This window comes from Ailuropoda melanoleuca, chromosome 6 (genome assembly GCF_002007445.2).
Source record: "Ailuropoda melanoleuca isolate Jingjing chromosome 6, ASM200744v2, whole genome shotgun sequence".
Taxonomy (NCBI): domain Eukaryota; kingdom Metazoa; phylum Chordata; class Mammalia; order Carnivora; family Ursidae; genus Ailuropoda; species Ailuropoda melanoleuca.
Window position 1 is genome coordinate 74,119,237 of NC_048223.1, and position 13,877 is coordinate 74,133,113.

The 13,877-nt window shown below is 42.3% G+C and overlaps 1 protein-coding gene across 2 annotated transcripts in view; it reads right to left on the minus strand.

Moving 5' to 3' along the window:
- Positions 1 to 353: 353 nt before the first annotated feature.
- The window catches only part of SAR1A (secretion associated Ras related GTPase 1A), an 18,723-nt gene continuing 5,199 nt past the window's right edge, over positions 354 to 13,877 (minus strand). For both annotated transcript variants that reach the window (XM_002913722.4, XM_034662617.1), the window contains exons 2-7: positions 11,391 to 11,464; positions 11,144 to 11,263; positions 10,645 to 10,710; positions 7,572 to 7,675; positions 4,617 to 4,748; positions 354 to 2,737 (exon numbers count right to left, since the gene is read on the minus strand). In XM_002913722.4, coding sequence (XP_002913768.1) covers positions 2,621 to 2,737; positions 4,617 to 4,748; positions 7,572 to 7,675; positions 10,645 to 10,710; positions 11,144 to 11,263; positions 11,391 to 11,448 — 597 coding nt within the window. In that variant the 5' untranslated portion in view covers positions 11,449 to 11,464 and the 3' untranslated portion in view covers positions 354 to 2,620. The remainder of the gene's footprint in view (positions 2,738 to 4,616; positions 4,749 to 7,571; positions 7,676 to 10,644; positions 10,711 to 11,143; positions 11,264 to 11,390; positions 11,465 to 13,877) is intronic.

Sequence of the window (13,877 nt, forward strand, 5' to 3'; positions counted from 1 at the left end):
CCCACTCCCCCTGCTTGTGTTCCCTCCCTCTCTTGCTGTCTATCAAGTAAGTAAATAAATAATCTTAAAAAAAAAAAAAAGGTACACCACCAATCCTGGGATCACCACATATTCGAAGCCTCTCGGATGGTACTAAATTTATTACTTTGAATGAAATGTGTGAATTGGCCTAGGCTTTTTTTTCTCCTGGTAGCAAAACGTGTTTCTCTTATCCTTTGTAAATATTTCTTCCCCAAAGTAGGAAACAACTTATGCTTTCCCACCCCTGCCACACCCACAAATGTCAGGCTATGTTCAAACTCAGAACAAACCAACACAAATAAATGAAAAAATAAATGGCACAAGATAGCAAGTTTGTTTTAACTTTTTATTAAAATGCTTAGGATACAGATTGACTTTCTTTTGTAAATGACTGTTTAAACTTTTCCTGAAATAGGACATATACGCACTCTGATAAAACAGAATGAAGAGTCTCGATTCGTGGGGGCTCCCGTATGAAGCTCTGCCCCTCACCGTTAAGGGCCAAGCTCCTCACGGCAGCTTCTTTTACTATCTTTTTACGGGAACAGTGTTTTCTGTGGAGCAAGAAACAGATGCCAGCTGATTTTCCAACCCCCTCTTTCTCCAGTGGCCAAAATAAACCACTTTCACAAAGAGTTGAGCTGTGTGGCATCCATAGTTTCCTAGCTTGCTACGAAGTCATCAGGGACAAAGAGGAAAACACAAAAACAGAAACAAGAAAACTAGCGCTCCAATCATACTTCTCAGGTCTCTGGGTAAAGAAGGATGGGCTACCTTTAGCTAAAGGAAATTGAAAGTATGCAAGTTAACTATCGAGTTCATCCACCATTAGCTAGATGTGTTCATTTAAGGCTTTCATCCCTTTCCAAACCAACAATTTTGTTTTACTCCAGCTATGCTTGCTAACAGAGGAAAGGCATGCTCTTCCCAGATCTCTCGTTTACTGAGCCTCTGCGTGGGGTACTGGCAGTGAGAAAGTATGCTCTCCTGATAGGTCAGCACTGACGACTGACAGTGAGAAATCCATTAGAGTAATACTCTCACTCACCCCTGGAATATGTTATCCACGCTTTCTCTACCCTCACATTAGACAAAAGGATTCCACTGAATTTAGTTCAAACCTTTGCATCATTGTCACAATTTTCAGTTTTGACGAAACTACTTCTAATCTCTCATTAAAGAAAAATGAAGATCTCCACCCATTTTAAGAAAGGGTCTAACATTGGTTAAGATCATGAAAATCCAATTTCATGTGCGGCACTAAGAAAAAGGATGCTGTAACAATGATCCTCATCGCGCTACTGGGCAGGCTGCGGCTTTTTACACCAAGCTCTGCACGACAAGTGCTGCGGGCCCAAAAAGAACGCCACCACACAAAGTTCTTAGATTAGAGTTTCCCCAGCTTATTTCTGGAACGGAGAAAGGCAATTTCATACCAAAAAATAAAAAATAAAAAAAAATAACTGATAAAAAGAGCTCATGAACCATGAACAGTCCCATCAAGAGACCAAATCCTGCAAATGAGAACTTTCAAGCCCACTAAATAAACCTTTCCTGGGTCCAAACAAACGCTACAAATGCCAGACTTTTAAGTTCTCAACTCACAGAATTAAAAGCCCTTCGGCTGTTAACTGTCCCGTGTGGACTCACCTATTCAGAAAATTCTCCCCTAGAATCTGGGCAAAAGTAACAGACGCACGGCTGCAGTATAGGACAACATGGGGATGTTCTCTTTTATGGGGCAAAAGTCATTTTTTTGTGACTGAAAATGAAAAAGGTGCTATGGAGAGAAAGTTTTACAACAGTATAAATGCAAAGACTGCCTGAAATTTGTAGCTTTGTAAGTAAAAATAATAAAATAACCACTCCATAATGAACTCCTCCACAGTGACCCAACCATCTGCTCTACACACCACGCCGAGGAATGACCCCAGCTGACCGCCCTGGAAAGCTGCCGCCACCACCAGGCCAGGCGCTGCCCTCTCTGCTCCTCTGTGCACAAGGTGGCACCACGAACTACCAGGCAGTCAGAGAGCGGGGGAGCTTCTCTTACTAACCTGCTAACTCAACAGGAGTAAGTTCACCTGACTGAGCTCTGGCCTCCAACATGTTTCTGTGCATAATTTTATAAAGAAGCTAAATGCCATTCACTAGACAAAAAAAAAAAAAAAAAAAAAAAAGAACAGAAAACTCTGGACCAAGTAAATTTTGAACTCAAAAAGTTAGGAGGGACACCAATTACATTAACACTTTCTTTAAAAAATAGAATCACTTTCTTTTGAAATCAACCACAGTGGTGAGACGTGTTTTTCTTTTCCGGTGCCCCACGATGGCACACAGCTTTACCCAGCAAATCCTGCCAGCTTCCAAGTCCCGGGATGCTGACCTGCACCAGCACGTGGGGCAGCGTAACCTCCTGACAGTGTGGAGAAGAGCACATGTCACCACTGGGCGATGAGAGAGCTGACAGAGACTCTTGGCTTCTCAACACCAGACACGGTTGAAGAGCTTTCCTTGTTCTATTAGAAAAGTTCATGAGGAAGCTGTGAATAGGATCAGTCCAGAGAAGTAGAACTCTTTTATTTCCACTGTCCGAACATCAGTCAATATACTGGGAAAGCCAGCGGAAGCCCTCGCCGTAGCCTTGCCTCTTGAGCACGCTGCACATGAACACTTCCATGGGGCGGGCGTTCAGCTCCTTCAGGGTCACATTCCCCTAGGGAAGGCAAAGCCAAGAAAGGTCTGTTAGCATCCCCGTGGTGGAAAAGCTTGAAAGGGGGATCACAAATCACTCCCTTCATTCCTCAAAAGCAAGTGGAAGTAGGAATTAAGTACAGAAATGTGGTCAAGGCCATACAGTCGACTTCCCCAGAGCTTCATGCTTTCAGGACAAAATCGCAGGTCTATTTGCAGACTCTCTTTGTAAAGAGCCTTTACTTTGAACACACCAGCATCTGGAAAGTTATGGCAGCTAACCAAGAAAAAGGCCACTAGGACCCACAGAACCAGCATGCTCTTTGATGGAGAGAAGTCCAAGACTCTGGAAATAAGGACATTCTCGGGGCGCCTGGGTGGCTCAATCGGTGAAGCATCCAACTCCTGGTTTCGGCTTGGGTCATGAGCTCAGGGTTGTGAGACTGAGCCCCATACAGGGCTCCTCACTCAGCAGGGAGGTGGCTTGAGAGTCTCTCCCCCTCTGCCCTTCCCTCCACCACACATGTTCCCTCTTTCTCTCAAATACAGGAAGGAAGAGAAGGGGAGGGGAGGGGAGGGAAAGAAAAGAAAAAGACGCCTGGGTGACTCAGTCGATTAAGCATCTGCCTTCAGCTCAGGTCATGATATCAGGGTCCTGAGATCAAGCTCCAAGTGGGACTTTCTGCTCAGCAGGTAGTCCGTTTCTCCCTCTGCCCCTCCCCTCACTTGTGCTCTTTCTGTCATGCTGTGCAAGCGCAATCTCTCTCAAATAAACTCTTAAAAAAAAAAAAAAGGACATTCTCATTTGCACAAGCATTCAGAAATCTACGCAAAAAACAGGTTATATCAAGGAAATTAAGAATTCATGTATGTGTAACACCATGCAGAAGAGGGGAAACTAAATTAAAGCAAGTGTTTCTAGAACTAGATAACAACAAAGAAGTAAGACTAAGAAATAAGAAACCACGTAAAAAAAAGTCAGGTTATCAGAGATCCCAGAAAAGGGAAATTTTTAAAGCTGAATAGGCCAAAACTCCAAGCTGAAAAAACCAGAATTCCTGCTTAACTACAGCTGATCTAGATTTTCTCTCTCACAAGCACTTCTACAATAAAGTTCTTCCAACTGGAGACAGCATAACCTACGGACCTGGGAGACCCAGGTTCTATTCCTGGTTTCATCACTGACTTGCTGCACAGACAGGAACAAATCACTCTCAGATTTTCCTCTCTTCAAAATGGGGACCGCAGTCCTACCTCTCTCAGCAAGGAACACTGAGGATAATCCAGAGCCTGGGTTTCGGTGCTTGGAAAGTGATCACAAAGGATCACTCTTCTTCATAACCTGAAATGTCCAGTCAAAAACAAAACTGATTTCTGGTAAGCAGACCTCCTTCAAAAAAGATTTTTCTGAATTAGATTTGAAAGAGAGTCAAAAATTCTTTTTTTTTTTTTTAAAGATTTTATTTATTTATTCAACAGCGACAGAGACAGCCAGCGAGAGAGGAACACAAACAGGGGGAGTGGGAGAGGAAGAAGCAGGCCCATAGCAGAGGAGCCTGATGTGGGGCTCGATCCCATAACGCCGGGATCACGCCCTGAGCTGAAGGCAGACGCTTAACCGCTGTGCCACCCAGGAGCCCCGAGAGTCAAAAATTCTTAAGTCGGTAAGTCTACCTTTCCTACTGATTTCTTCATCCCCACATACCTGAGGAAAATCTCCTCAGAAAACAGTGAAAGAACAGGCTCCTGCCTTCAGAGTGACTACAAATCACCTAGGGTAAAACCAATCCTAGGCCCAGTTCAACTTCTGAAAGACAAGCAAAATCTAGGTAGCAAAACATGAATGTCTCAAAAGCTGTGTATTTCCTTAATAACAGGGCCCCTGAAGATTTTTCTCTTACCTTTCCTGTGGTCTGTCCATAAAGCCCAAATATCTCACGGAGTTTTTCTTCACTGATCGCATCTGTTCTGTCAATCTTGTTACCCAAGATAAGGATTGGCACATTGGATATTGTTTCATCAGTCATCAGAGCCTGAAGACAGCATAAAAGCAGAGGAGGTAAAGAATCTATCTCTAAATGCCCATCGGCTCACGAAAACCATCCGGATTTTCACTTGTATACAAAGTACCAAATGTAAAGAGAAAATCTGATCACCTTTATACCTGAATGATGAACTACAAATCTTCACACTATTCAACACTCTTCACATTAGGTAAGAAGCCCTTAAAAATTACCTTGACATTAGGTAAAAATCCCCCAACAGCCTCAAAACAATTGCAACTTAAGGCTGTGTCTATTTACAAGGCAGCAGAACTGCCCAACCTTAACTCTGAGAGGAATCACTCAGCCACAGACCAGGCTCAGGGTATCCACTGAGCACACTCCTAGAAGACTGCATGCTCTGGCTACAGAGCCTTGAAGACGGCCCCAGGAAGTCCCCGAGTACACACTGAGTGCCCAATGTGTGCAAAGCACTATCTCAGGCACTGAGAGGGATACAAAAAGGTAAGACATATCCCTGGCTTTAAGAAATCCTCACTCAATGTTCATACATCTGTCAACAAAGCAAGGCAAGTGGATGATTAAGTGTCACAATGAATAGGGGCGGTATAAATACTAAGACATTCATGGAAATCAAATGGCAGGGAAAATGGTGGACTTAAGCAAAGTCTTAGCAAAGTGGAGGAACCCAAACTAAGCTCTGAAAGAGGGGCAGGATCTGGATAGGTGGAAAGGAGAAGGGAGAATAAAAGCAATGGCTTTACAGTAGAAAAAGCATTCAGCAAGCCACGTGGAGAACTGCCTGTGTTTGTATGCCGACACACAGTAAAACAGAAGAGGAAGGCATGATCAACGTTACGGTGCCGGTCTGAGAAGTCAGCAGCAACAGACCCTGAAGAGCCCAAATCCCGAAATCACAGATAGAATCTGTGTGTAGAGGGCACCTGGCGGCTCAGTCGGTTAAGTATCTGCCTTCGGCTCAGCTCATGATCTCAGGGTCCTGGGATGGAGTCCCATGTGGAACTCCCTGCTCAGCGGGGAGTCTCCTTCCCTCTTCCTCTGCCCCTCCCACCCCCACTCATGCGCTAATAAATAAAATCCTTTTTTTTTTTTAAAGATTTTATTTATTTATTGGACGGAGACAGACAGAGCGAAAGAGGGAACACCAGCAGGGGGAGCAGGAGAGGGAGAAGCAAGCTTCCCGCTGAGCAGGGAGCCTGATGTGGGGCTCATCCCAGGACCCTGGGATCATGACCTGAGCCGAAGGCAGACGCTTAACGACTGAGCCACCCAGGCGCCCCTCAAATAAATAAAATCTTAAAAGAAAAAAAAAAAGAATCTGTGTAAAAAAACACAATGAATTCACACAAAGTATGTGTGCTCAGATAAGTGACAATGACCTAGCCTAAGATGGCAGCATCCAAGGAATAGTGCAGCAGGCACTGTGGAGAAAGAAGTGAAGAGACTGATGTCTAGATGATAAGACAGATAAGAGGGGCCTGAGCTGGCACAGATTTCAAGCCTGGGAATCCAGTGCCCACTGATAGGAAAAGCATGGAGAGGAGAGCAGAGCTGAAGGGAAAACAGGGAACAAACTTTTGACCATTTTGACCATCTTAGGTTCCACAAAATGTTAGACAAAATCAGAGTAAGGATGTCATTCATTGATTAAATACTAACCAGATGCCTACCATGTGTCTGATGCTTTGCTAGGTTCAAGGATTTCACAAAGAAACAAAACTAGGTCCCTTCTAAGTTCACAAGCTGATGAAGAGACAAGAAAACCAGTAAAGACCACGGACATTGATAAGGTGGCAAGTCTAAGTCTAAGAGGTCCGGGAAAGCTTCCTAAAAGAGGTCACGGCTGAACTCTGGGATCTCTCAAAGGACTTTTTTTTTCAAAATTTTATTTATTTATTTGACAGGGAGAGAGAGAACAGCAGAGGGAGAGGGAGAAGCAAACTCCCCACTGAGCAGGAAGCCTGATGTGGGACTCAATCCCAGGACCCCGGGATCATGAGACCTGAGCCGAAGGCAGATGCTTAATCAACTGAGCCACCCAGGCGCCACTCTTAAAGGACATTTTTTTAATTTACCAGCGAGAGTGGGTGGGGGTCAGATGAGAAAGCCAGGCAGGGACAGCCGCTTGTGCCTATTGAAGGAAGGACAAGTTGTTCTCCATGTCTGGAATGTAGTTCAAGGTAGGCAATAAAAAAAAAAAGAAGCTGGAGAAATAAAAAGAGGAAAGATCAGGAAAGACTTTATGTGCTATGCTGCACATAAAGCTGCAGGGTGACCCGGTAGGGAATACCAAAGGCAACACTGCAAGAACTGTGAGGCCGAGAAAATGCAACGTTGAGAAAGAAGAAAGGAGAAAACCTGACAGTATCAAATGCTGCCTGTGACCCAAACTGAAGACTCAGAACAGACCGTTAAGGTCTGCGAAGTCATTCAGTGCAAGGGTGGGCAGGCACAGAGTGAGAACCCAGATTCAAACACATAAACATCCTTTAATCTCTCTCTTAAGGTCACTCTGCCGACGCTTCAGACACAGGGACTGTATGTGGTATGTGAAGGTAAAAGGCGTTCACTGTGCCGGGGCAACAGGCACACACTGGGGAGTGTGTGAGCAAACTGGACACTGTCACCCTATTACAGATACAAAGTTAACTTCCTTGAGTTCAAGCCGAGTTTTCTCAAGACACTGAAAAGCAAGGTCTTAGATTTTAAAACACTTTCCTCCTGTAACTAGGACTTTCATCACATGGTAACTAGAATGCGAAAGTATTGACACTACTGACCTGTACTCCTTAACAGAAACAGAGGCCAAAAAAAGAAAAAATAAAATCATACATTTAGCTCAACTTTGGATTCCATGAGGCGAGGGTGATCTGCACAGTCCACCAGAAAGACAATCCCATTAATTGCTGGGAGGTAATTTTTCCAAACCCGACGTGCTAAAAGACAAAAGTTCGTAGTTGCATTAATTTTTTTTTTAAAAAAAAGGTATTTTGAAAAATATATCTATTTTTTTGCCCTAAAATGGGCAAACCTTGGCTTGGTTTCAACAGCATTCAACTCCATTCTCCAAGTCCTAACCAGTATTAAATCAGAACAAAGGGTATACATGGGTGGTCCATGAATGAAATCTGATTTTTTCAAATTAAAAAAAAATCAAGGTTTTTTGCCTGATATTTGGAAAAACTGCAACATCTGGCAATCCCACACATACCTACCCACCAGTTACTAACCAGCTGGAACTGGGTGGTGGCTATCCCTTTAGATGAAGTCTGGGCTCTTCCATTTAGCAAAGTTTCCACCACTCCCCACTGTCTGACACCCGGTCACTTTGACTCAGTTAAATGACCTACCTCACCCCCAAAGCCAAATTCATCAGGATGCAAATTACCTGTCCACAGACCATCAGCCCCAAGTTAGTTCCTAACTAACCAACGTGTACGTGTACTGACACACTCACCCGCTCCGTCCATCCTCAGGAGATGGGGCCTGACGGGTGGTTGAGGTTCCCAGGCAATTAGCTGAGTCTCCCATATTTAACCCAGGAGGCCTTATAAATTTTATTTTTTTTGTTTGTCTATGACATGAAGTGATAATGGTTTGGGAAGCAATGCTCTCATTGTATTGTAATTTCTAAGCCATTCATTTCTAGTACTTTCACTGGGACTAATAAATAACAAAGCATCTCTACATCAAAAGAGTTAAAAATGGTTACCTCTAAAGAGTGAGACAGGGAAGGAGAGGCTGGGGGAACTTCCACATTTTACCTTCCATATTCATATTTTGAGTGTGTACTCAATTTGTTACAGGGAGCCTGAACTTTTTTTTTTTCTTTTTAAGTAATCTCTACACCCAACGTGGGGCTCCAGCTCACAACCCTGGGATCAAGAGTCGCATGCTTTTCTGACTAAATCAGCCAGGTGCCCTGAGCCTGGCCTACTTATAGAAGATAAAATTTTGAAGTTTTTTTTTTTAAAAGGAAATCTCCAAATATATACCATTTTAGTAACTTCTATAAAATGGTGACTAAGTTATTATGATAAGTAATTCTGTTAAATAAATTTTCCTCAAACAAAACAAAACTACATGTAACACATTTCCCCCCTTCATAATCTATCAAAACCTGAAAGCTAAATTTATCACAGCAAAGAGCACATTAAGTCTCAGTTTAAGGATCTAAAAACATCTTTCCTGCATTCTCCAACCCGTCTCAGTTCAGTTCTTACAACTGTATTATCTCTGAATTTAAATTTGTAAGCAGTTACAAATCCTTCTGAAAGCAGCAGAAAAGCCACCATATATCCATTACTACCCAAATGAAAACAATACAACCTCATTATAGAGAAAAAGGTAAAAGATCATCTGTAATCATCCCCTGAAACACACCTAGTGCTAATGTTTTTGTATATATTCGTTTAATCTTTTTTTTCTGTGCAGGTATTTCATGTGATTGTGATCATACTACATATGATTTTGTGGGATATAAATACTAAGTGACTAAAATAAATGTAATTACATGTTAATGAAATCACTGACTATAAAATCATTTGGATCACTCCTTAGATTTTTGGTTAAAGTTACTTGGCTAAAAAATTAAGATTACCAATATTCTAATCTTTTAACTATACTTTTAAAAAGCTATATTATTACTTAATATAATGAATGCTCTAGAAGTAGACCTCTCAACTCAATTTAAGAACAAATGAATAAACCTGACAAAATTTCAATAGTTTATTTTTTCAACTTTGCAGAACATTTATTCCCACATCTTAGATGTTTTACTCCTAAGCCTAGAGTCTTACCAAATGTAAATTAAGTGTCCTCAGAAAAAGATGCCCCATTCTATATAGCCCCCAAATCGACACAAGATACATGATAGGAATCTAGGAACCAAATGGACATGGCCTGTGTAAGGCAGAAGGTACTATGAGGGGGCGCCTGGGTGGCACAGTGGTTAAGCATCTGCCTTCGGCTCAGGGCGTGATCCCGGCGTTATGGGATCGAGCCCCTCATCAGGCTCCTCCGCTATGAGCCTGCTTCCTCCTCTCCCACTCCCCCTGCTTGTGTTCCCTCTCTTGCTGGCTGTCTCTATCTACGTCAAATAAATAAATAAAATCTAAAAATAAATAAATAAATAAATAAAGGTACTATGAGAACAATAAGGTAGAAGAAAATGTTCTCCCAACCACCCCACATGAATGGAGTATACAAAAGAGATCAGAATGGTCACAAGTATATCACTGTATTATTTTTGCAACTTTTGACAAATTTGAAATTACTTTCAAATAATAACAATTTTCTACATACTTACATTCCACTGAATAAAGAATATAAAAGAGACATGATTCAATTTGATATCATACTAGATCTTGTTCAAGAGGAAAAATGCTATCAAGCAGATTATGGAGACAACTGGCAAAAAGAGAAATATACACTACAGAGCAGATAAAAATAAAACTTCCTAGGTTTGATGAATATTAATAGGTTTTACATAGGGACTAATAAATTGGGGCAAAAGGTTTAAAGGAGCGGAGTTCTCTGTATTTATGCAACTTTTGACAAGTTTGAAAATACTTAAGAACAATTTCAAGTAATAAGATCTCAATCATAATTTAATCACAATTTATTTTTTTTTAATTGTTTTTATTATGTTAGTCACCGTACAGTACATCCCTGGTTTCTGATGTAAAGTTCGATGATTCATTAGTTGCGTATAACACCCAGTGCACCATGCAATACGTGCCCTCCCTACCACCCATCACCAGTCTATCCCATTCCCCCAACCCCCTCCCCTCTGAAGTTAACCACAATTTAAAAGGTAAAAATGTCACACTGCTTAAAAAAAAAAAAAAGAGGGTATAAAAAGAACCAAAGGTCAATTCCACTCCTCCACTGAATCGTCTCTTACCTTGCTCGTGCCCACCAAGATCAAAAGTTGTAAACGTCATTCCAGCAATTGTCAGCTCTTCTGATGCTGAAAAATTGTCAAACAGAAAAAAGACATAAACTCCTCCATCCAACAAGGCCCAGCTCCCAGCACTGTAAGCCAATACAAATGCAAAACTTAATGAAGCTTTTACCTTGGAAAGAAAAGGATACAAGGGTGAAAACATTCTTAAATTATTCTAAAAAGCCAAGTTTCTTTTTCTCCAAAATGTCTGCTGCTTCTCAGAAGTAAATATGGGAGATGTGTCCCCTTACAGAACTAGTGAGAACAGATACTGACACAGTCCCCGAGGGTTAGATTTAGGGGTACGTGACCTGAGTGTCCTACAGGGAATTTTTTTCAAGTGAGCTGTCTTTTGGGACCTCAGTTAATATAAGAAATGAGTCAACTGGAGATTCGCCCCCAAACCATGACATTGACCTTCAAATATCAAAAGGTCACCTGGTATTTTCAAACCTACTCGGATGTAATGTTGGAACATGTTGGCCCAATCGGTCATCTTTGAGCATGTGTAGAAGAGTGGTTTTGCCTGCATTGTCCAAACCCAAAAATACAAGTTTTCCAGATTTCTTGTACAGTCCTAAAAAAGAAAAAAAAAATTTAACATAATTTTGCTTTCTACTTACCAAAGGCTCTTTGTATCTAGATTGTTGGAGGAACTGTGCAAAGTTTGAAACCTATGATATACTTCAAGGAAATGGCTTTACCTAGGAACTGGAGCACACTGCTGAAGCCATTGTAGATCCACTCAAAGATGAAAGACATTGTTAGTGCTTACTACCTGTGTAAAATAGGAAAGCAGCAAACATTAGCTTTCGGAATGCTAGTACAGTGCTGGAGAAGTTAACTCTTATTCTGCAGTCCTGATGCGCGTTTACCGTCCCATGCTTTCAGACATTAAAGGATTTTGCATCCTGGAGGGAAGTCTCTGGGGTCCTCAGATCTGCACAAACTCCTGGTTTTCTATCAGTTTTCAATCCGTGATACTCCAAGGACTAGGAGTTAAGGATCTACTTTCCTTGGGGCGCCTGGGTGGCACAGCGGTTAAGCATCTGCCTGCTGCTCAGGGCGTGATCCCAGCGTTATGGGATCGAGTCCCACATCAGGCTCCTCTGTTGTGAGCCTGCTTCTTCCTCTCCCACTCCCCCTGCTTGTGTTCCCTCTCTCGCTGGCTGTTTCTATCTCTGCCAAATAAATAAATAAAATCTTTAAAACAAAAAAACAACAAAAAAAAAGGATCTACTTTCCTCTTTTACAGCGTAACTCTCTCCTCCAGGCGCCTGCTCATTCACATTCCCTAGATACACCACAGCTGTCTACCAGTTAGCAAAACCTCTAGGAAATCAGTCCCATCAATAATCTAGATCAAAATGTCACATCAATACACTAAGCAGAAAATAACAATGAAAAGCATATTAACGCTTCCTTGTAAACAGCTCTAAAAAACAGTCACCAAAATCCTAATGGCTGACATAATTTGCCCTGCCCCACTTACCAATGACTATTATCTTTTTTTTTAAAGATCTATTTATTTATTTGAGAAAGAAAGAGAGCTGGGGGGGGGGCCCGATGGGCAGAGGGAGAGAGAGATCTCAAGCAGACTCCCCACAGAGCAGGGAGCTCCGAGCTCATGACCCTGAGCTGACCCAAGAGTCAGAACCTTAATCGACTGCACCACACAGTCGCCCCACCAATGCTGTTTCCTAAACAGTATTTATAGAACCCCCCTTGCAGATTGTGTCTCAACCTATAAAAAGAGATGATATCACTATTTCGGCGAGCCATGAAGAAATAAGAGAATCTTTTCATAATCTGAGTAACCAAGACCTAACCCATTTTACAAATAGGGATTTTCTTAAAACAAGAATACTTGTTCAGGGCATAGAAACAGGTTCCTAGACAAGTACACACCCTAATTAGTACTAATATTAAGACCACTTTTCCTACTGTTTTCCATAAGCCTGGACAAACAAAAGATGACCCAAAGCTACGGAAAGGTCTACATACACTGGTAATGAGCAAGAGGACCTCTGAAAGAAGTTAAGAAGGTAAGATCTAAAGCCAGTGGTGAAGTCGAAGTTTCTCAGGTTCAGCATTTTCTGGGCACTGAACTTTTGCCTCAATATCTCAGATTTGGTGCAGAAAAAAAAGAAAGATTCCCCACTTTCACTCCTCTCCATCAGCAAGAGCATGTGAACACAAGGCTACACTGGATGTGACCAACTGCTATCAAACACAACTTTCATGAACTTTTGTTTTTTTAAAAAAGTAAACAAAAGTTTACTTTTGTTGGGACGCCTGGGTGGCTCAGTCGTTAAGCGTCTGCCTTCGGCTCAGGATGTGATCCCAGGGTTCTGGGATCGAGCCCCACATCAGGCTCCTCCGCTGGGAGCCTGCTTCTTCCTCTCCCACTCCCCCTGCCTGTGTTCCCTCTCTCGCTGGCTATCTCTGTCTCTGTCAAATAAATAAATAAAAAATCTTAAAAAAAAAAGAAGTTTACTTTTGTTACTTTTACTAGTGACCTTAACAGGGTTATCCACAAAAACCCACCTATATTCTTCATTCAAAGAATGCTAGATAGAGCAGTTGAAAAGTCGAGGCAATACATGTTAATTTGGGGGCTCCTGGCTGGCTCAGAGGAACTTATACCTCTTGATCTTGGGATCGTGATTTTGAGCCCCACGTTAAGGGTAGAGACTACTTAAATAAATAACTAAATAAACTGAAATGTGTGTGTGTGTGTGTGTGTGTGTGTGTGTATACATATTTCTTTTTTCTGTCCAGTGACTGAGGTTTTTTGGGTTTTTTTAATCAGGCCTGGGCGGCTCAGCTGGTTGTGTCTGCCTTCCACTCAGGTCATGACTCCAGTGTCCTGGGATCCAGTCGAGCATAGAACATCACCCGCGTCCCTGCTCAGCAGGGAGTCTGCTTCTCTCTCTGACCCTCCCCCCTGCTTGCGTGCACTCTCTCTCTCAATTAAATAAAATCTTTAAAAAAAATCAGGCCTGGGGCGCCTGAGTGGCTCAGCCGTTAAGCTCTGCCTTTGGCTCAGGGCATGATCCCGGTGTTCTGGGATGGAGCCCCACATCAGGCTCCTCCGCTGGGGGCCTGCTTCTCCCTCTCCCACTCCCCCTGCTTGTGTTCCCTCTCTTGCTGGCTGTCTCTATCTCTGTCAAATAAATAAATAAAATCTT